The sequence below is a fragment of the Microchirus variegatus genome (genome assembly GCF_963457635.1).
Source record: "Microchirus variegatus genome assembly, chromosome: 12".
NCBI lineage: Eukaryota > Metazoa > Chordata > Actinopteri > Pleuronectiformes > Soleidae > Microchirus > Microchirus variegatus.
In genome coordinates, this window is record NC_139813.1 from 28,010,085 (window position 1) to 28,033,651 (window position 23,567).

At 42.7% G+C, this 23,567-nt stretch overlaps 1 protein-coding gene across 1 annotated transcript; it reads right to left on the reverse strand.

The window, feature by feature from the left end:
- LOC310935047 (serine/threonine-protein kinase D3-like) lies at positions 1 to 23,567 on the reverse strand (the record flags this gene model as incomplete). Its single annotated transcript, XM_083898875.1, has 17 exons — positions 23,370 to 23,567; positions 16,276 to 16,414; positions 11,835 to 11,966; positions 11,506 to 11,663; positions 10,269 to 10,461; positions 9,970 to 10,047; positions 8,540 to 8,847; positions 8,278 to 8,355; positions 6,894 to 7,167; positions 5,042 to 5,094; positions 3,962 to 4,034; positions 3,779 to 3,885; positions 3,538 to 3,699; positions 2,749 to 2,847; positions 2,387 to 2,654; positions 1,291 to 1,376; positions 1 to 174 (listed from the first exon to the last, which is right to left on the reverse strand). The coding sequence occupies exons 1-17, from the start codon at positions 23,550 to 23,552 to the stop codon at positions 1 to 3; spliced, it is 2,565 nt and encodes an 854-aa protein (XP_083755001.1). The 5' UTR covers positions 23,553 to 23,567.

The window sequence follows — 23,567 nt, forward strand, 5'->3', positions numbered from 1 at the left end:
CTAGGGGTCCTCGTCCATGTCGTCCAGATTGGGGGACATGATGAAGTGTTTGGGGCAGTAGAGGCCGCGCTCGTCGGCGTGCTCCTCCCACCGGGCGTCGTCGCTCTCGTGCGTGATGTAGCGTTCGCCGCGGCGCGTCTCGAACTCACGCAGGTCCAGCCAGGTCTGGTAGTCCTGCGGGGAAGGGGGGCGGAGTCACGACAAGGTAACAGTTAGCGTAAAACTATCGGTACATAAACGCGCGCTTTGGGTTTCCTGATGTTTTCAATCCTCGAGATTTGAGCTGAAACTCGTGATTAAGACAATTAAATCCGCGCCGCTAGTGCGGGATTTTGACTAACTTTTGCAGAATCTCGGAAAACATGAACTGGATCTGGCAAAATATGTCCAGGATTTCACAGAACCTCCTAATGGTACAGTGTGTCGTAAGAAGTTCTCGCAAAATATGAAAATCTCACAAAACCCGTGCAGGACTTTGCTAAACATGAACACGATTTCTTGAAATGTTTTAGCGATAACTAACAAAACATGGACCGGATCTCGCTAAAAATAATCGTAGGGAAGTCAAAATTTTACCGGATTTTGGTGAACGTTAGCTTAATTTTAGGTCAATGTCTTTCTGGGTCTTTTTGGCGGCATCGGAAATAAACGGTAATTTCTGGGATTTCGTGAAGCCTTTTGTAAAAGTTAAAATTTAGCATGATCTCACGTGAAAAAAAACATGCGTAGAATCTCGCTGAATAATTGAGGGAACTAAAAATAAACTGTACGGGATTTCGCATTAAACTTTCCCAGGACATCAGAAAACCTCGTACGTTCTGTCGCAAGAAGTTCTCGTGTGAGTTCTCGCAGAATACGAAAATGTTTGTGGGATCTCACAAAACCCGTGCGGGATTTTGCTAAACATGAACACGATCTCTCGAAATGTTTTTGCAATAACTCACAAAACATGGACCGGATCTCGCAAAAAATAATCGTAGGGAAGTCAAAATTTTACAGGATTTTAGCAAAGGTTTGTTTAATATAGGTCAATATCTTTCCTGGTCTTTTACTCGGGGTCCACCGCCCCCTAGTGGCCGTTCAACAGACTAAGACGTCTGGTTTTTTTTTTGGTTTTTTTTAACAAATATTCTTTGATGGAACAAAATCCCAGAAACATTCACTGACTTTAGTTTAATTTTGAGTGGAAATAAATCTTAAATTGACGCTAAATCAGCGCAGTATCGCGATATTAACGTGAGATTGACGAACACTTTGGAGGAGGGGGCGTGGCCGTTTGTTTTTCGTTACCTGCAGCCAGGGATGACTCAGCGATTTGTCCACGCTGTAACGCTTCCTCATCTTGACCTGCAGCAGGTTGTTGATCAGGTCTGTGGCTGTAAACAAACAACAGACGGTGAAAAAACCTGCACCAAAGTCACTCACTCTCCCACACCAAAGTCACTCACTCTCTCACACCAAAGTCACTCACTCTCCCACACCAAAGGCCTCCATCACTAACTTACAATGACTGATTTTAGTGAATTCAGCTTTTAAAATATTGACTTTGGACTTAACTCAGTGACACAAAGTGACCACACGAGGCAGCAGAGGACCAGCAGCTCCTGTGTCCCTGTGAGCTAAAATCACTGGTTTTCTCTATGGGCTTTGGTGTGGGAGAGTGAGTGGTTTACAAACTTCAGTTTCCTGTTGTTAAAGTCTGTCTAACAGTGAAGATAAAGACGTGAACATGTTCTTAAAGACATCGTAGACTTAAACTGACATAGATTTTATTCCGCGAGTCTTTTGCTAGGTGGCTAAAATCATGTTTTTCTTCAGTCAGTATCTCGTACATACGTTGTAGTCAGACTAAGGTTGAAGTCAGACGAAAGTCGTAGTCAGACTGAAGTTGTCGTCCAACTAAGGTCGTAGTCAGACTAATGTCGTAGCCCGCGATAGTTTTAGTCTGACTATGGTTGTCGTCAGACTAAAGTTATAGTCTGACTAAGGTCGTAATCCAACTCAGGTATTAGTCAGACTAAAGTCGTAGTCCAACTAAGGTTGTAGTCAGACTAAGGTCGTGGCCCGACGATGGTTGTAGTCAGACCAAAGTTATAGTCCGACTAAGGTCGTAGTCCAACTAAGGTCTTAGTCAGACTAAAGTTGTAGTCCGACTATGGTTGTAGTCAGTCTAAGGCCGTAGTCAGACGAAGGTCAAAGTCCAACTGGTTTACAAACTTCAGTTTAACACTGAGATAAAGACGTGAACGTGTTCTTCAGACGTCGTAGACTTCATGTGATGTTGCTCGAGGGCAGCAAAGCCCCTCGCCTTGTCGGAATTCAAACAGACAACCCCCTCGGTTAGAAAGCCAAAAACCGACAGAACGCCGAACCCTGGACGTCTCACCGTGCTCGGAGATCTCGTTCCACGTGTTCCGCGGGTACATGAAGGCGGCGTTCTGGATCTGGTCGTTGATGTCCTCGTCCTCGTTGAAGGGGAACGTTCCGCTCAGGCTGACGTAGACGATCACGCCCACCGACCACATGTCCAGGGAGCGGTTGTAGCCTTTGCTGCGCAGAACCTCCGGCGCCAGGTACGCCGGCGTGCCGACCACGGAGCGGCGGAACGACTTCTCCCCGATGATCCGGGCGAAGCCGAAGTCGCAGAGTTTCACCTGGTGGAGGAAGGAAGGAAGGAAAAAAGAAATAAATGAATAAAGAGGTGAACGAAAGGAGACGAGAGAGGAGGACGGAGAGTCGAGTTCTGACCTGAGGAAACGGTTCTGCCGATGCGAGCAGAACGTTCTCCGGCTTCAGGTCGCAGTGGACGATGTTCTTGAAGTGAAGATGGCGGAGAGCGACGAGGATCTGCAGAAGAACTCAACGTCATCAACACGTCTTCGTATCGCGATGAGCTTCACCAAAATAATTGAGATTTTCTCTTGCAATAAGATGATGAAATATTTTAAATATTTCCAAGAAACAGAAACAAATGAAAACAAGCGCGTTTACTTAGGGCGCAAATCGCCAAAATGGACGTCAAGGTTCCAAATGGCCGACTTCCTGTTGAGTTGACGCCATGGTTACGGTCGACTTTTTTGTTTGACTTGGTCTAAAACACCGTCCCACCAAGTTTCGGGAAATTTGGTGCAAGTCATCGGGCACTTCCTGTTTCGTGGCAAATGGTCAACATTTGCCAAAATGCCGATGGTTGCCGTGGCCACGACGTTTTGAATCCTAAAAACCTACTTCCTGTTGAGTTGAGGCCATAGTTACGGTTGACTTTTTTGTTCGTCTTGGTCTTAAACATCTTCACACCAAATTTCGGAAAATTCGGTGGAACTCAGTTTTGAGTTTTCACCTCAGGGGGGGGCGCTGTAGAGCCCTTGAGCAACCAACTATACCAATATCGCATACATTTTTCCCCCAGACCTGAACTCCATGCCAGAGGAAACGACTTCACGTAGAAGACGTCAACGCTAACTTGGAACCGAAACCACGAGCAGGGTGGAGTCTGAGGGGGGGGGGGGGGGGGCGGGGCTAGCGGGCGTCACTCACCTGCGTGACCAGGAACTTGGTGAGACGTTCAGGTAAACGACTGCGCTCGCTGGACAGAATCATCTCCAACATGTCGCCGTGCAGCTTCTCCATGACGACGAACACCTGCTCGGGCGTCTCGAACATACACTCCAGGTTCACGATGCCGGGATGATGGAGGTTCTGACCACAGAGACGGAGACTGTGGTTTCAGGGCGTCGCCAGGTGGTGGCGCTGTGTGTGTGTGTGTGTGTGTGGTTACCTGCAGGATGGCCACCTCGTTCCTCAGCTGACTCTCCTGTTTGGTGGGGAACCTCATTTTGTCGATGATCTTGATGGCGACGTCTCTGCCGCTCTTTCTGTGTTTGCCTGACGAGGACGTTTGTTTTTAGACTTAATTCACTTTAATATCTTTGTTTTATTTCTTCAGTTTATTAACCCTCACCTCCATAAACGATCCCAAACTGTCCTGAGCCGAGGACTTCGTCAGCGAAGATCTGATAAACTGAGCTGATGTCCTGAACCACACAGAAGATTTACATCAAAACATGGAAATATTCACATTTAAGAAGCTGAAAAATGACAGAAACGTGAAAATATTCACATTTAAGAAGCTGAAAAATGACAGAAACATGAAAATATTCACATTTAAGAAGCTGAAAAATGACAGAAACATGAAAATATTCACATTTAAGAAGCTGAAAAATGACAGAAACGTGAAAATATTCACATTTAAGAAGCTGAAAAATGACAGAAACGTGAAAATATTCACATTTAAGAAGCTGAAAAATGACAGAAACGTGAAAATATTCACATTTAAGAAGCTGAAAAATGACAGAAACATGAAAATATTCACATTTAAGAAGCTGAAAAATGACAGAAACGTGAAAATATTCACATTTAAGAAGCTGAAAAATGACAGAAACGTGAAAATATTCACATTTAAGAAGCTGAAAAATGACAGAAACGTGAAAATATTCACATTTAAGAAGCTGAAAAATGACAGAAACGTGAAAATATTCACATGTAAGAAGCTGAAAAATGACAGAAACGTGAAAATATTCACATTTAAGAAGCTGAAAAATGACAGAAACGTGAAAATATTCACATTTAAGAAGCTGAAAAATGACAGAAACGTGAAAATATTCACATTTAAGAAGCTGAAAAATGACAGAAACGTGAAAATATTCACATTTAAGAAGCTGAAAAATGACAGAAACGTGAAAATATTCACATTTAAGAAGCTGAAAAATGACAGAAACCAAAAAATATTCACATTTAAGAAGCTGAAAAATGACAGAAACCAAAAAATATTCACATTTAAGAAGCTGAAAAATGACAAAAACATGAAAATATTCACATTTAAGAAGCTGAAAAATGACAGAAACGTGAAAATATTCACATTTAAGAAGCTGAAAAATGACAGAAACATGAAAATATTCACATTTAAGAAGCTGAAAAATGACAGAAACGTGAAAATATTCACATTTAACGTCAAACAATAGATAAAATAATAAAAACTCACCACATTCTCTTGTATCTGGGAGTTGGACACTGAGATGCTCATACAAAGTTCTTCTGAGGAGACAAAACAAAACACATGTAACAACACGTGTGTGTGTGTGCTTTTATTTTCTTAACCTTGTGGAATCATTAAAACCTCATTTCCTGTTTCTTTGTCAGAGTGGATTTCCAGCTGAGATCAAACCTGAGGAAACCACCAACTATTTACCTATTTCAAGGTTCACCAAAATAAAAGCCTCCATTTCCTGTCTCTCTGTGTGTGTGTGTGTGTGTGTGTGTGTGTGTGACACAGCTGCGTTAATCCACTCTGACGTTAAACAAAGCCAAAGCAGCCGAGGGCAGATCTGTGATGAGCTGACATTGATTTCAGAAAGGAGGCCGCGGCTCTGATCGGGTCATCTCTCTGTGATCAATACCCAGGGTCTGCTGTAGGGGGCGGCCTTTTCATATTCAGGTCACGGCGGAGGTCATCGTCCACATGAAAGTTGTGATGTAACTTTATTGACAGGAAGTGTAACAAAGTGTGTGTTTTATCATTGTGTTTGTATCAAAAGTGTCTTATTTATTTCACGTGATATATTAGATATGATCATTATGCATTCTTTCACAATAAAAGCCTTCCAGAAATCATCCCTGGAGGACTTTTACTGTGAAAAATCACAGGATTTTTTTAGATTTAACTAATAGTACAGATTTATTTTTGAATTATCGATCAACATCGACAGAAAATGTGTTATAAATAAGTGTTGAAATGGAATAAACTTGCTGTAAGTCTGACTCAGTTTAAGGTCATAGTCAGACTAAGGTCATAGTCTGACTAAGGTCATATTCAGACTAAGGTCGTAGTCTGACTAAGGTCATAGTCTGACTCAGTTTAAGGTCGTAGTCTGACTCAGTTTAAGGTCGTAGTCAGACTAAGGTCGTAGTCTGACTCAGTTTAAGGTCGTAGTCAGACTCAGTTTAAGGTCGTAGTCTGACTCAGTTTAAGGTCGTAGTCGGACTAAGGTCATAGTGAGACGAAGGTTGTAGTCAGACTAAGGTCATAGTGAGACGAAGGTCGTAGTCAGACTGAGGTCATAGTGAGACGAAGGTCGTGGTCAGACTAAGGTCGTGGTCTGACTAAGGTCGTAGTCTGACTATGACCTTAGTCTGACTCAGTTTAAGGTCGTAGTCAGACTAAGGTCATAGTCCGACTAAGGTTGTAGTCAGACTAAGGTCGTAGTCCGACTATTGTAGTAGTCAGTCTAAGGTCATAGTCAGACGATTATATGATTATTATGCATTCTTTCACAATAAAAGCCTTCCAGAAATCACCCCTGAAGGACTTTTACTGTGAAAAATCACGGGATTTTTTTAGATTTAACTAATTTATTTATAATTTATTTTTGAATTATTGATCAACATCAACAGAAAATGTGTGATAAATAAGTGTTGAAATGGAATAAACTTGCTGTAAATGACTCGTTTTCCTCACTGTGTTGTTGTTTTGCAGAGGTTAAAAACAGCAGAATGACAGAAGTGTTGTTTATTCCCATCGTGGTCTGATCTGTCGCTTACATCATCGTCCATTAACTTATTGACACGTGGTCTATTTTTGGAGGGAAAAGTGCGGCTTGACATTAATCACTGAGCAGGTGGAACAAAGCTGCTGTCGCTGCTTATTTTAATGTTTTAATGTTTTAATGTCATCGTTTTAGTCGTTTAGTGAACAAATAAAATCCTCCTTTTAGTGATGAAACTTTAAAAAAGAGACGTATTAACCTGAGGCGGAAAATCCTCTGAAATCCCTGCACTTTAAGTGTGTGTGTGTGTGTGTGTGTGTGTGTGTGTGTGTGTGTGTGTGTGTCACTCACTCTGGTCCTTGCCCGGCCCGGCTCCGCCCACACTGGCCTTTGGCGTCACGGGCATCAGCGCCTGTCTGATCGCCTTCTCCCAGCTCTGTCCCACGTCGCGTCCCACGCCGGACGCGGCCAGGACGGCGTTGTGCTGCTGTGCACCGATGTCCTCGCCCACGCAGTAGACCACGCTCGCCGTGGTCACCTCGAAACAGTGAGGTCTGCTGCCCTGAGGCAGGAGGCCGAAGTCCTGCGCCGGCTCCACCTGCAGGATCTCAGAGAGCGGGATCTCCTGAGGTTTGACACAGGAAACAGGAAGTGAGACATCGGGGGGGAGGGGAGGACTCAGTTTAAGGTCGTAGTCAGACTAAGGTCATAGTGAGACGAAGTTCGTAGTCAGACTAAGGTCGTGGTCTGACTAAGGTGGTACTCTGACTCAGTTTAAGGTCATGGTCAAAGGTCATAGTCAGACTGAAGTCATAGTCTGACTCAGTTTAAGGTCGTAGTCAGACTAAGTTCATAGTCAGACAAAGGTCTTAGTCTGACTCAGTTTAAGGTCGTAGTCAGACTAAGGTCGTAGTCAGACTTAGGTCGTAGTCAGACTAAGGTCATAGTGAGAAGAAGGTCATAGTGAGACGAAGGTCATAGTCAGACTAAGGTCATAGTGAGACGAAGGTCATAGTCAGACTATGGTCATAGTCAGACTAAGGTCATAGTGAGACGAAGGTCATAGTCAGACTAAGGTCATAGTGAGACGAAGGTCATAGTGAGACTAAGGTCGTAGTCTGCCTAAGGTCATAGTCAGACTAAAGTTGTGGTCAGACGAAGGTCATAGTCAGACTAAGGTCATAGTCAGACTAAGGTCATAGTGAGACGAAGGTCATAGTCAGACTAAGGTTGTAGTCTGACTAAGGTCATAGTCAGACTAAAGTTGTAGTCTGCCTAAGGTCATAGTCAGACTAAAGTTGTAGTCAGACTAAGGTCATAGTCAGACTAAGGTCGTAGTCAGACTAAGGTCGTAGTCAGACTAAGGTCGTAGTCAGACTAAGGTCATAGTCAGACACCGGGGTCCACGCTTCTGTGACCCCGCCCTCCCACCGCCCATCGATTCATACTGTGATTAAAAAGCCAGGGACGACCACCTGACTTCCTCTATGGGCTTTGGTGTGGGAGAGTGAGTGGTTTACAGACTTCAGTTTCCTGTTGTTGACTCAGACTTGTGAGAAACCAGAGTCAATGATGCAGTTGTAAACAAACAGTGATGGACAGAGCTCAATGTTTCTGTGTGAAACTCAACTCCTCTGTGAAACTGGAGCTGAGCTTCCTCTACTGTTACTGTTACTGTTACCACTGTTAATGTTACTGTTACCACTGTTAATGTTACTGTTACTGTTACTGTTACCTTGTAAAACTTGGCTCCGCTCTCATTCTGAAACAGAGTCAGACTCTTTGTGTCCAGTCTCCAGTAATGTCTCTTCCTCTGGAAAGACAAGGATCACATGGTCAGTGAGACACAGTGTGTGTGTGTGTGTGTGTGTGTGTGTGTGTGTGTGTGTGTGTGTGTGTGTGTGTGTGTGTGTGTGTGTGTGTGTGTGTGTGTGTGTGTGTGTGTGTGTGTGTGTGTGTGTGTGTGTGTGTGTGCGTGTGTGTGTGTGTGTGTTCACCAGGTTGTCTTGGCTGGTGTAGTGCACCATCCACCCCTCCTTCACCACCGTGGAGCTTTTCCTCTTGGTGTGTTTGATGGACTGAACCACTCTCATCAGAGGGATGTTGGTGCTGGTGGACGGACTGATGGTCCTCAGCGTCTCGTCCTCTCTGTCTCCGTCCACACACGGACCCTCCATGAAGAACAGCTTGTCCTCAGGTGTGGACGGCTCGTCCTGCTCGTCCATGCTCTGTCCTCCGTCACTGTTCACGTCACAAGTGTCCACCTCCATCGTCGCCTCAGAGTCCAGACTGGGACTGGCCGGCTCTGGACAGACGGAGTAAAAAAGTTTAGTAAACTGTGGTAAGATACGGTAAAAAAGTCCTTAAGATTTTAATGAATAAATGCAATTTAATTTGGTCATAAATCATGTAAAGTAAGGTAAAGTTAAGTTAGGTAAAGTAAAGTAAGGGAAGGTAAAGTAAGGTAAGATAAAGTAAGGCAAGGTAAGGGAAAGTAAGGTAAGGTAAAGTTAAGTAAGGTAAAGTAAAGTAAGGGAAGGTAAAGTAAGGTAAGATAAAGTAAGGCAAGGTAAGGGAAAGTAAAGTACAGTAAAGCAAGGTGAAGTAAAGTAAGTAAAGTAAGGTAAAGTTAAGCACGGTAAGATAAAGTAAAGTAAGGTACGGTAAGGTACGGTAAAGTAAGGTAAAGTAAAGTTAAGTAAAGTAAGGTAAAGTAAAGTATGGTGAAGTAAGGTAAAGTAAAGTAAAGTACGGGTCGGTACGGTAAAGTAAAGTGAAGTAAGGTAAGGTAAAGTAAAGTAAGTAAGATAAGTAAGGTAAAGTAAAGTATGGTAAAGTTAAGTAAGGTAAAGTAAAGTAAGGTAAAGTAAGGTAAGGTAAAATAAAGTAAGGTAAAGTAAAGTGTGGTAAAGTTAAGTAAGGTAAAGTAAAGTAAAGTAAGTAAGGTAAGGTAAAATAAAGTAAGGTAAAGTAAAGTATGGTAAAGTTAAGTAAGGTTAAGTAAGGTAAGGTAAAATAAAGTAAGGTAAAGTAAAGTATGGTAAAGTTAAGTAAGGTAAAGTAAAGTAAAGTAAGTAAGGTAAGGTAAAATAAAGTAAGGTAAAGTAAAGTATGGTAAAGTTAAGTAAGGTTAAGTAAGGTAAGGTAAAATAAAGTAAGGTAAAGTAAAGTATGGTAAAGTTAAGTAAGGTAAAGTAAAGTAAGGTAAAGTAAGGTAAGGTAAAATAAAGTAAGGTAAAGTAAAGTATGGTAAAGTTAAGTAAGGTAAAGTAAAGTAAAGTAAGTAAGGTAAAGTAAAGTAAGTAAGGTAAAGTGAAGTAATTAGATCTGATTAAAAATGGTTCAGTCCTCATAGAAAAGTGACAGAAATGATAAAGACTTTTTAAGCATAAATATAAATGAGATCATCATCAGCGTAACTTCTCACCTCCGTTAAAGTCCACCTCGCCCAAACAGTCTCGAGGAACTTTGGCCGCACATCTTTTATGACAGTTAAATTTACAATCTGAGGACACACAAACAATCTGATCAAACATATATCATCATATCATCTGCATACACAATGGAATTTTACTGCTTTTTTCTGTTTTTAATGTGAAAACATGGTCGATATAGTGAATTTTTTTCGTGGTCAAACAAAAACAGTGAACCTGAAGGCATCGTTATACTTCACATAATCTCGGATTATTTTCAGATTTTCTGATGATTTCAGAGTGAATTTGTCACCTTTGCACTGCATCCCCTGTCGGAAAAGTCCCTTCAGCAGACGTTTGCAGAACTGACAGATGGTTGGACGAGTGTAGGTGTGGACGGAGAAGGTGTGAGGGACTTTGACTCGTCCCAGCACCATCTTCTCCATCCAGATGGGACGTCCACTCAGCAGGGAGTTACGCTTCACGGCGCCCAGCAGGGGGCGCAGCTGGTGAGGCATACAGGGGGGAAATAAAATCTGTGAATGACCAGTCACAGCTGATTCTTCACCATCATAGACTATGACCTTAGTCTGACTACAACAGTCTGACTATGACCTTAGTCTGACTATGACCTTAGTCTGAAGACAACCTGAGTCGGACTACAACTTTAGTTGGACTAAGACCTTAATCTCACTATGACCATAGTCGGACTACGACCTTAGCCTCATTATGAACTTTGTCTGACTATGACTTTAATCTCACTATGACCTTATTCTGACTATGACATTAGTCGGACTACGACCTTAGTCCCACTATGACCTTAGCCTCACTATGTCCTTAGCCTCACTTTGTCCTTAGTCTGACTATGACCTTAATCTCACTATGACCTTAGTCTCACTATGACCTTAGTCTGACTATGACCTTATTCTGACTATGACCTGAGCCTCATTACGACCTTAGCCTCACTATGACCTTAGTCGGACTACGACCTTAGTCTCACTATGACCTTATTCTGACTATTACCTTAATCACACTATGACCCTAGTCTCACTATGACCTTAGTCTGACTATGACCTGAGCCTCATTACGACCTTAGCCTCACTATGCCCTTAGTCGGACTACGACCTTAGTCCCACTATGACCTTATTCTGACTATGACCTTAATCTCACTATGACCTTAGTCTGACTATGACCTGAGCCTCATTACGACCTTAGCCTCACTATGACCTTAGTCGGACTAAGGCCTAAGTCTCACTATGACCTTATTCTGACTACGACCTTAACCTCACAGTGACCTTAGTCTGACTATGACCTGAGTTGGACTATGACCTTAATCTCACGATGACCTTAATCGGACTACGACCTTAATCTCACAATTACCTTATTCTGACTATGACCTTCGCCTCATTGCAACTTTAGCCTCACTATGACCTTAGTCGGACTATGACCTTAGTCGGACTATGACCTTAGTCGGACTACAACTATGACATGTATATATAAACACACAGGACAGCTGCAGGAAAAGAAGATAGCTCATTGGTCAAACCGACCTCCTCCTGGGGGGCGGGGCTAAACTCAGCAGACGGAGGACGATTGACGGACAGGACGGCGCCCGACAGCGACACGTTGGACAGCCTCCTCTTCTTCACGCCACTGCAGTTGTTGGGGATCTTGAACGCACATCGTTTGTGGTAGTTCAGTCCACATCCTGCAGAGCCAACAACAACATTTTACTGTATAGATTTAAATGTTCTGAGGCATAATTTGGATAAAACGTGGTGAAAACAAGAGTTTGCGGCCATTTGTAATACATGTATACGTGTATATGTATATATGTATATAACAGCAGGTATTAGAGCTGAACCCTGGCTGGTGTTACCTTCACACTTGAGGCCTTGTCTGACCAAACCCCACAGCATCTCCCCACAGTCGTCACAGAACGCCGGAGCTTTGTAGGAGTGAACGTAGAGAGTGTGAGGTCTGATCTGGAAGTCTTCAGCTGTGGCCAGAGCTGGAAGAAGAAGAAGAAGAAGAAGAAGAAGAAGAAGAAGAAGAAGAAGAAGAGTTTTTAACTTACTAACTTCCAACTGGGAAGACATTTAGTTCAGTTCTATATTCAGTCAATTACAGTCCATTAGTGATTGTATCAAACACAGTCAGGCACAGTGAGGTTAAATAAGGGAGAAAAAAACAATCTGTGTTTTTTTACTCACGTTTTTTCACCAAGACCAAAAGTCTAACCTGATAAAATCTGTGTCAGTTTAAGTCAACGTTATCTTAAGAACACGTTCACGTCTTTATCTTTAACTATGAGACGGACTTTAACAACAGGAAACTGAAGTTTGTAAACCACTCACTCTCCCACACCAAAGTCACTCACTCTCTCACACCAAAGTCACTCACTCTCCCAAACCAAAGTCACTCACTCTCCCACACCAAAGTCACTCACTCTCTCACACCAAAGTCACTCACTCTCCCACACCAGTGTCACTCACTCTCCCACACCAAAGTCCATAGAGTAAACCAGTGATTTTAACATCACAGCACACAGGAGTTCACAGGAGTTGTTGATCCACTGCTGCCTCCATCACTGAGTTATAATGACTGATTTTGAATATTTAATTTAGACAACTCAGTGACACAAAGTGACCACACGAGGCAGCAGTAGACCAGCAGCTCCTGTGTCCCTGTGAGCTAAAATCACTGGTTTTCTCTATGGGCTTTGGTGTGGGAGAGTGAGTGGTTTACAAACTTCAGTTTCCTGTTGTTAAAGTCTGTCTAACAGTGAAGATAAAGACGTGAACGTGTTCTTAAAGACGTCGTAGACTTAAACTGAGTCTTTTGCTAGGTGGCTAAAATCATGTTTTTCTTCGACCAGTATCTTGTACATATGCTGTCGTCAGACTAAGGTTGTAGTCCGACTAAGGTCATATTCAGACTAAGGTCGTGGCTCTACGATGGTTGTAGTCCGACTATGGTTGTCGTCAGACTAAGGTCATAGTCAGACGAAAGTCGTAGTCAGACTGAAGTTGTCGTCCAATTAAGGTCGTAGTCAGACTAATGTCATAGTCAGACTAAGGTCGTGGCCCTATGATGGTTGTAGTCCAACAATGATTGTCGTCAGACTAAAGTTATAGTCCGATTAAGGTCGTAGTCCAACTAAGGTCTTAGTCAGTCTAAAGTCGTACTCGGACTATGGTTGCAGTCAGTCTAAGGCCGTAGTCAGACTAATGTCAAAGTCCAACTAAGCTCGTAGTCAGACGAAACTTGTCATCCGACTAAGGTAGTAGTCTGACTAAAGTTGTCGTCATCACTAAGGTCATAGTCAGACTAAAGTTGTCGTCCAACAAAGGTGGTAGTCCGATAATGGTTATAGTCCGACGAAGGTCGTAGTCAGACTAAAGTTGTTGTCCAACTGAGGTCGTAGTCAGACTAAAGTTGTCGTCCGACTAAGGTGGTAGTCAGACTAAGGTTGTAGTCAGACGAAGGTGGCAGTCAGACTAAGGTGGTAGTCAGACTAAGGTCGTAGTCAGACTAAGGTGGTAGTCAGACTAAGGTGGTAGTCAAACTAAGGTCATAGTCAGACTAAGGTTGTAGTCAGACTAAGGTTGTAGTCAACTAAGGTCGTAGTCAGACTAAGGTCGTAGTCAGACTAAGGCAGTAGTCAGACTAAGGCAGTAGTCAGACTAAGGCAGTAGTCAGACTAAGGTCGTGGCCCTATGATGGTTGTAGTCCAACAATGATTGTCGTCAGACTAAAGTTATAGTCCGATTAAGGTCGTAGTCCAACTAAGGTCTTAGTCAGTCTAAAGTCGTACTCGGACTATGGTTGCAGTCAGTCTAAGGCCGTAGTCAGACTAATGTCAAAGTCCAACTAAGCTCGTAGTCAGACGAAACTTGTCATCCGACTAAGGTAGTAGTCTGACTAAAGTTGTCGTCATCACTAAGGTCATTGTCAGACTAAAGTTGTCGTCCAACAAAGGTGGTAGTCCGATAATGGTTATAGTCCGACTAAGGTCGTAGTCAGACTAAAGTTGTTGTCCAACTGAGGTCGTAGTCAGACTAAAGTTGTCGTCCGACTAAGGTTGTAGTCAGACTAAGGTGGTAGTCAGACTAAGGTTGTAGTCAGACGAAGGTGGTAGTCAGACTAAGGTCGTAGTCAGATTAAGGTGGTAGTCAGACTAAGGTGGTAGTCAGACTAAGGTTGTAGTCAGACTAAGGTTGTAGTTAGACTAAGGTTGTAGTCAACTAAGGTCGTAGTCAACTAAGGTCGTAGTCAGACTAAGGTCGTAGTCAGACTAAGGCCGTAGTCAGACTAAGGCAGTAGTCAGATTAAGGCAGTAGTCAGACTAAGGTCGTAGTCAGACTAAGGCTGTAGTGAGAAACAGTGAGATAAAGACGTGAACATGTTCTTAAAGATATCGTATCGACTTAAACTGAAGAACAGATTTTATTCCGTGAGTCTTTTGCTAAGCGGCTAAAATCATGTCGTACTTCCTCACTTCCAAACACATGCCACGGTCGTCAACATCCTCCTCCTCCAGCTCTCAGGTAACAGAAGCATGAACAGCCACGGTCATAAAGACATAAAGCAGCAGCAGCAGCAGCAGCAGCAGCAGCAGCAGCAGCAGCAGCAGCAGCAGCAGCAGCAGCAGCAGCAGCAGGAGCAGGAAGTGGTGGTGGGATTGAACCTGTTGCGGTTTGTTTTCCTGCTGCAGTGTAACATAAACCTGCTGCCGAGCTGTTGAACGGTGTCAGTTTGAAGGTTTTACAGCGACACTCAGGAAATGACAATAACACAATATCACAGTGACGTCTACGTCAGAGTCTAACACACACACACTGTCTCCTCTGAGCTGGACCAACAACACCGACAGGAAACTGACACACAAATACAATACAATACAATCGAGTTCAACCACCAGGGCGGGAAAACTGAATGATCGTTAACGATAAAACTGTAACGTTTCACATCAGATTTTCATCAATATTCAGATGAAAAATCCTAGACTTGAGTTTGAATTATTACGGACATATGACACACAAACGCTGCAACAACAGAATCAGACTCATGACTCCCAGCTATTAGTCTGACTACGACCTTAGTCTGACTACGACCATAGTTGGACTTTAGTAGTCTGACTACAACCTTCATCATTCTACAATCTTAGTTTGACTACAATCATCATCTGACTATGACCTTAGTCAGACTACAACTTTCGTCTGACTACTATCTTAGTTTGACTACAACCATAGTCGGACTACAACGTTCGTCGGACTATGACCTTTGTCATTCTACAACATTAATCAGACTACGACCTTAGTCGGACTACGACCTTAGTCTGACTACAACTTTCGTCTGACTACTATCTTAGTTTGACTACAACCATAGTCGGACTACAACGTTCGTCGGACTATGACCTTTGTCATTCTACAACATTAATCAGACTACAACCATAGTCGGACTACAACGTTCGTCGGACTATGACCTTTGTCATTCTACAACATTAATCAGACTACGACCTTAGTCGGACTACGACCTTAGTCTGACTACAACTTTCGTCTGACTACTATCTTAGTTTGACTACAACCATAGTCGGACTACAACGTTCGTCGGACTATGACCTTTGTCATTCTACAACATTAATCAGACTACAACCATAGTCGGACTACAACGTTCGTCGGACTATGACCTTTGTCATTCTACAACATTAATCAGACTACGACCTTAGTCGGACTACGACCTTAGTCTGACTACGACCTTAGTCTGCCTACGACGATTGTCGGACTACAACCTCAGTCGGACTACAACTTTCGTCTGACTACAACTTTCGTCTGACTACGACCTTAGTCTGCCTACGACGATTGTCGGACTACAACCTCAGTCGGACTACAACTTTCGTCTGACTACAACCTTAGTCAGACTACAACCTTAGTCGGAGTATGACCTTCGTCATTAATCTACAACCTTCGTCTGACTATAACCTAAGTCTGACTATGACCATAGTCTGACAACAACCTTAGTCGGAGTATGACCTTCGTTATTAATCTACAAGCTTAGTCTGACTATAACCTAAGTCTGACTATGACCATAGTCTGACAACAACCTTAGTCGGAGTATGACCTTCGTCATTAATCTACAAGCTTAGTCAGACTACAACCTTAGTCGGACTACAACCTTAGTCGGACTATGACCTGAGTAGGACTATGACCATAGTCAGACTAAGGTCGTAGTCAGACTATGACCTTAGTCTGACTATGACCATAGTCCGACTATGACCTTAGCTCCATTAAATAGAGTGAGATGTGCTGCTCTCTTACCAGACAGAACCACCTCGACCAGGTCGCCCTCGTGGATTTCCTCGGCCGACGTCAGTCGCTGAAGGATGTTGTCAGAGTTCAGGTCGTGACGGAAGAGCAGGATCTTGTCGTACATCCCGAAGAACCCGCACTCAGGGAACTGAGGAAGAGGAGGAGGAGGAGGAAGAGGAAGAAGAGGAAGAAGAGGAGGTCAAGGTTAGATTATCTGTAAATTTCACAAGCGAACACATCGTTTTAACTTGTTTGAATCATTGAAACATGGTTAGCTTTAAATGTTAGGCACAAACAAGGCTTTTATTGTGAAATGTTTGCAGAGTCAGAATTAATAGTGTGTTTAAAAACATTTCCTCTGTGTGTGTGGTGTGTGTGTGTGTGTGTGTGTGTGTGTGTGTGTGTGTGTGTGTGTGTGTGATGCTCGTGCAGGTGGAGCAGCTTCCTGTCTCGAGCTGCAGGATGTTAGCAACAGCAGCAGGAAACACAGCCACAGGTGACGAGGCAGGAGACACACACACACACACACACAGACACACACAGACACACACACACACACACCCCCACACACACACACTCATGAATAATGTCTGAGCTCCTGTCACTGACACCGTGCACTAGTGAAACCATGTGACTTCACACCAGAGTCAAACTCATGAAGAAGACAAAAGTTTCCTCTGGACAGGAAACAGCTGAGGACGACACAAACACACACATGTGGACACACAACACACACACACACATTAGAGGACAGTGTCTCCAGGTGGAGACGTGTGGAGGAACTGACTTCACCTCTTTCCGTTTCTACTGCTTTTAATGTGTGTGTGATTATTTTGTGTCTCTTTGTTGTTGTTTTGCATCTTTATAGTTATTTTGTGTCTTTTTGTGTCTCTTTGTTGTTATTTTGTCTCTTTTTGGTTGTTTTGCATCTTTATAGTTATTTTGTGTCTCTTTGTGGTTATTTTGTGTCTTTTTGTGTCTCTTTGTGGTTATTTTGTGTCTTTTTGTGTCTCTTTGTCGTTATTTTTTGTCTCTTTGTTGCTGTTTTGCATCTTTAGATATTTTGTGTCTTTTTGTAGTTATTTTGTATCTCCTTTTAGTTATTTTGTGCCTCTTTGTGGTTATTTTGACTCTGTCTTTGTTGTTTTGCATCTTTGTAGTTGTTTTGTGTCTCATTGTTGTTATTTTGTGTCTCTTTGTAGTTATTTAATGTCTTTTTGTGTCTCTTTGTTGTTGTTTTGCATCTTTGTCGTTGTTTTGTGTCTTTGTGTAGTTATTTTGTCCATGTGGACTGAGAAAGGTCTGAACCAGAAGTGGGAATGTTTCTGTAAGATGATGATGATGATGATGATGATGATGATGATGATGATGACGACCACACACACACACACACAGTTAATGGACTGAAGAGTGTGTGTTTAGTCCACACTGATCCTCACATTTATGGTTAATCCTCCATTAACCAGGATTAACCCTCCACACACACACACACACACACACACACACACACAGGCACAGACACACAGGCACAGACACACACACACACACACATTCTTGTACTTGCTGCATACTGAGGACCGGGTAAAAGAGCTGACCAAGTGAGGACCAGCATTTCCACTTTATAAATCAACACAATTACAAATATCTACTTCACGAATGACATCTACTAAAATTTGACCCAAAATGTTTGGTCCAAAATTTGAAAAAAAATTTGACCCACAATTTTTGGTCCAAAATTAAAAAAAAAAAATTATGCAAAATTTTTGGTCCAAAATTTGAAAAAAAAATTGGACCCAAAATGTTTCGTCCAAAATTTGACGCAACATTTTTGGTCCAAAATTTTTTAAAAAAAATTGGACCCAAAATGTTTGGTCAAAAATTGAAAAAAAATGTGAAAAAAAAATTGATGCAAAATTTTTGGTCAAAAATTTGAAAAAAAAAAATTGGACCCAAAATGTTTGGGCCAAAATTTGAAAAAAAAATTGACAAAAAAATTAACGCAAAATTTTTGGTCCAAAATTTGAAAAAAAAAATTGGACCCAAAATGTTGCATTAATTTTTTTTTTTTTTGACAAACAGAGTATAGCATGTTATAGCAACCTAAGGAAGTGATTTCAATGAAAACAAAGTGAGGACCGACCAAAATGTCCTCACTCCGTAAAAATGTCATCACTTTGTTGGTTAAAAACCCTCACTGGTCCTCAGTATGGCGCAAGTACAAGAACACACACACACACACACACACACACACACACTCCTGCCGTCACCTCCAGGCCCTGCTGTGACCTTTGACCTCAGGAGTTGTCGTGCTGGGACGTGACGTTGTGGGAGGAGTCCCGGTGGTGGCGGCGGTGGGCGGAGCTAATCCCACGTGTCGGTGCAGAGCAGTAATCCACACGCGAAACCTCACCTACACACTTTGTGTATTTGATGTATATGTTTGTATATATGTACGTACATAATCCCATCATCCAGATTACATCATCTTAATCCAGTGTATAAAGCCACAATTACCTATTGTTCTTTAGTGACCTTCCACCTGATGTGACTCTGATTCAACAGGAAGCAGCGTCTTTGTTTTTTTTAACGTTACCTACCCCCCCCGTCTTTCTATGTGACCCCTGGTGGCCACGAGGGGGAACTGCAGCTCGCTGGAGCAGCGACGTCACACAGAAGAGACGGAAAAACACGAGGACAGCTGCTGTGTGAGACGCTCGGGGTCAGAGGTCAAACTTTTTACTTTAATCCCACGATTGCGACAAATGGAGTCGGGAAAGTTAAGCCGGTGTTTGGTGTGTTTTCTTTTTTTTTTTTTTTACTTTAAAATCAAAATCTCACGACGTCACATTAAAACATTACATTTAAGTTTGAATGACTTATTCATAAATCACACTCGACATCACAAGACGTGGAGAAGTAACTGAGAAAGAGAAGCTCTGTGAATGGATTCAGTGACCATTAAAACACAAATCTGCCTCCTCCTCGACCACCGCCACCACCTGGCCTTGGTCGCCATGGCAACCGGCCGACGCAGGTTCACGTGCGTCACCGCGGCAACAAGAAGACACTCTGTCTGTCTATGGTGTTCAGTTATCACCGTTTTTTATCTTTATAAACTCTATAAACCACTCACTCTCCCACACCAAAGTCACTCACTCTCACACACCAAAGTCACTCACTCTCCCACACCAAAGTCACTCACTCACTCTCCCACACCAAAGTCACTCACTCACTCTCCCACACCAAAGTCACTCACTCACTCTCCCACACCAAAGTCACTCACTCACTCTCCCACACCAAAGTCACTCACTCACTCTCCCACACCAAAGTCACTCACTCACTCTCCCACACCAAAGTCACTCACTCTCCCACACCAAAGTCACTCACTCACTCTCCCACACCAAAGTCACTCACTCTCCCACACCAAAGTCACTCACTCTCCCACACCAAAGTCACTCACTCTCCCACACCAAAGTCACTCACTCACTCTCCCACACCAAAGTCACTCACTCTCCCACACCAAAGTCACTCACTCACTCTCCCACACCAAAGTCACTCACTCACTCTCCCACACCAAAGTCACTCACTCTCCCACACCAAAATCACTCACTCTCCCACACCAAAGTCACTCACTCACTCTCCCACACCAAAGTCACTCACTCTCCCACACCAAAGTCACTCACTCTCCCACACCAAAGTCACTCACTCACTCTCCCACACCAAAGTCACTCACCCACACCAAAGTCACTCACTCTCCCTGCACGAAAGTCACTCACTCACCCACACCAAAGTCACTCACTCACCCACACCAAAGTCACTCACTCTCCCACACCAAAGTCACTCACTCTGCCACACCAAAGTCACTCACTCTCCCACACCAAAGTCCATAGAGTAAACCAGTGATTTTAACATCACAGCACACAGGAGTTCACAGGAGTTGTTGATCCACTGCTGCCTCCATCACTAACTTACAATGACTGATTTTAGTGAATTCAGCTTTTAAAATATTTAATTTAGATTTACCTCAGTGACACAAAATGACCACACGAGGCAGCAGAGGACCAGCAGCTCCTGTGTCCCTGTGAGCTAAAATCACTGGTTTTCTCTATGGGCTTTGGTGTGGGAGAGTGAGTGGTTCAGAAACTTCAGTTTCTGCTCAGATAAAGTTGAGATAAAAGAGAAAACATATTCTTTAGATACTTAAAACTATGAGGTGAATCTTAATCACTAGTTTACTCTGGTTCTGCACTAACACATAAAACCTGAACTGTACCTTTAAACAACGACGATGACACTTCCTCATTATTAGAAACTGATTATTGATGAAAACCTGGAAGTCACAGGTTCAAATATCTGTGTGTACGGGTGTGTGTGGTTCAGGTCACATGGTCATCATGACATCACACACACACACGCACACACACACGCTCACACACACACACACACACACACACACACACTGACCGCTGTGCTGGACGCTGCAGCAGCTGCAGAGGAAACACAGATCGCTGAGTCAGCGTCAGAGAGCAGGAAACTACAGCGACACATCAAAGTGTGACAACGTGACCCCACACACACACACACACACACAGAGGTGCATCATGGGAGCCGGGCATGATGGGAAATAATGACATACTGTGATATGAATATAATCAATAAATATCATGATATAAATGTCTTATACATAAAAATGTGTGCACATGTTTGATATAAATCTGCACACAGGTCGTTTTCACCTTAACATTAATGTTTTTCCTTAACGTCCACATTTTCCCTTAACATCCACGTTTTCCCTTAACATCCATGTTTTTCCCTTAACATCCATGTTTTTCCCTTAACGTCCATGTTTTTCCCTTAACATTCATGTTTTCCCTTAACATCCATGTTTTTCCCTTAACATTCATGTTTTTCCCTTAACATCCATGTTTTTCCTTAACGTCCACATTTTCCCTTAACATCCATGTTTTCCCTTAAAATCCATGTTTTCTCTTAACATCCATGTTTTCCCCTTAACATCCATGTTTTCCCTTAACGTCCACATTTTCCCTTAACATCCATGTTTTTCCCTTAACATCCATGTTTTTCCCTTAACATTCATGTTTTCCCTTAACGTCCATGTTTTTTTTTTAACGTTCATGTTTTCCCCTTAACATCCATGTTTTCCCTTAAAATCCATGTTTTCTCTTAACATCCATGTTTTTCTTTAATGTATGTTTTTCCTTAACGTCCACACTTTTCCCTTAACAGACACAGTATGTGTGTGTGTGTGTGTGTGTGTGTGTGTGTGTGTGTGTGTACACACTGACTGGACATGCACCATTTCCTGTCTCTTGCTTCTCTCGCTTCCTATTGGACGTCCTGAAACACGACGAGTTCACTTCCTGTTTCATTAAATTATTGATACAAAACGTCCATGAATGAAATCGATCGGTGAATCAATCAAAGAGTTCAGTGAAGACAACAACAACAACAACAACAACAACAACAACAACAACAACAACAACAACAAGGTCACTGTCTGTTTCCTGTTGAGGACAAAGTAAACACTGATCTGGTCCTCATGGAGACACAAAACCTGGTCCTAGTGAGGAGGAACCTCATCATTTCTGAGGAACTGGTTAAAGTTTCCCACTTAGATCTGAACTATGGTTAAGGGTTAATCATTAATGGGTTATTGATAAGGTTAGTTCTGTCTTTGTGCTGACATTTAGTCAACTTTAAAGGTCTTTTTTAATATGAAAACAAAGACTTTTATTTTGAAATGATGTGATGTGAAAAACAGACGACGAAGCCTTCAAACTACGACTGAGCTGCAGTTCCTCCAGTGGCCACTAGAGGTTACGTAGACCACTGGAGCATTAGCGCCTTCAAAGCAGACTTTGCGACATGAGAAGTGACATTCGTAACACACGTAACATTCTTAACGCTCAAATAGTAACGTCACCAGAAGAACGTAGCCAGCTAGCTAGAGGTTTTTTTTTGTTTGTTTTTTTTAATGTCGCAACTTGCGAATTCTGACCCTTCAGAATCTTCCCGCTTATGATTTTGTAAATTCGACGCAAAGTTAGCGTTTAAGTGAACTCATCTCGTAAACACGGGAAACGTGACGCAATCTTTAGTTTCCACGAGTGTCCGAAGTTTTATAACGTCAACGAAAATGTCGCAACTTGCGAATTGAGCTTTCTGAAACTTTCCGTATTACGATTTTGTGAATATGACGTAAAAGTCGGTGAACTCATCTCGTAAACACGGTAAACATGACACAATCTGAAGTTACCAAGGGTGTCGGAAGTTTTATAGCGTCAACAAAAATGTCGCAACTTGCGAATTCTGACTCTTCGGTAATGCTCCAATTGCGATTTTGTAAATACGACGTAGAAGTAGGTGAGCTCATCTCGTAAACACGGTAAATGTGACGCAATCTTTAGTTTCCTCACGTGTCGGGAAGCTTTATAGCGTCAACAAAAAAATCACAACTTGCGAATTTTGCGCTTTCTGAAACTTTCCGCTTACGATTTTGTGAATTCATCTCGTAAACACGGGAAATGTGACACAATCTTTAGTTTCTGCGAGTGTCCGAAGTTTTATAACGTCAATAAAAATGTTGCAACTTGCGGATTCTGACCCTTCAGGAACGTTATGCTTACGATTTCGTAAATACGACGTGAAGGTAGCGTTTAAGTGAACTCGTCTCGTAAACATGACGCAATCATTAGTTGTTTAATGTCAACAAAAATGTCGCAACTTGCGAATTTTGAGCTTTCTGAAACTTTCCATTCACGATTTTGTGAATAATGACGTAAAAGTCGGTGAACTCATCTCGTAAACGCGGTAAACATGACGCATTCTTTAGTTTACACGAGTGTCGGAAGTTTTATAGCGTCAACAAAAATTTCGCAACTTGTGAATTACAATTACGATTTTGTGAATACAACGTAAAAGTAGGCGAACTCATCTCGTAAACAGAGAAAACTCGACGACTCTACGAGTTTTTTTTAAATCGTCTTATAACGAAAAAAAAAAATATCCGAACTATTATTAAAAATGTAAAAACGTAGAAAATCTGTGGCACAAACAAATGACGAAGAAGGAGAAACGTTTACCTTCTGATCCACGACGGAGCAAACCAACTCCCTGACGGCCGACAGCGAGTGCTCTCCGGGGTCAAGGGTCACCGTCTCGCGGGTCAGTCCAATCTGGAGCAGGAAGGAGACGCCGCCGTGGGTCGACCCCCGCGAGTTGGTGGGGCTCGGCGCCGACGGGGCCGTCTGGCTGCCGTTGGACATGCGGCTGCAGACGGT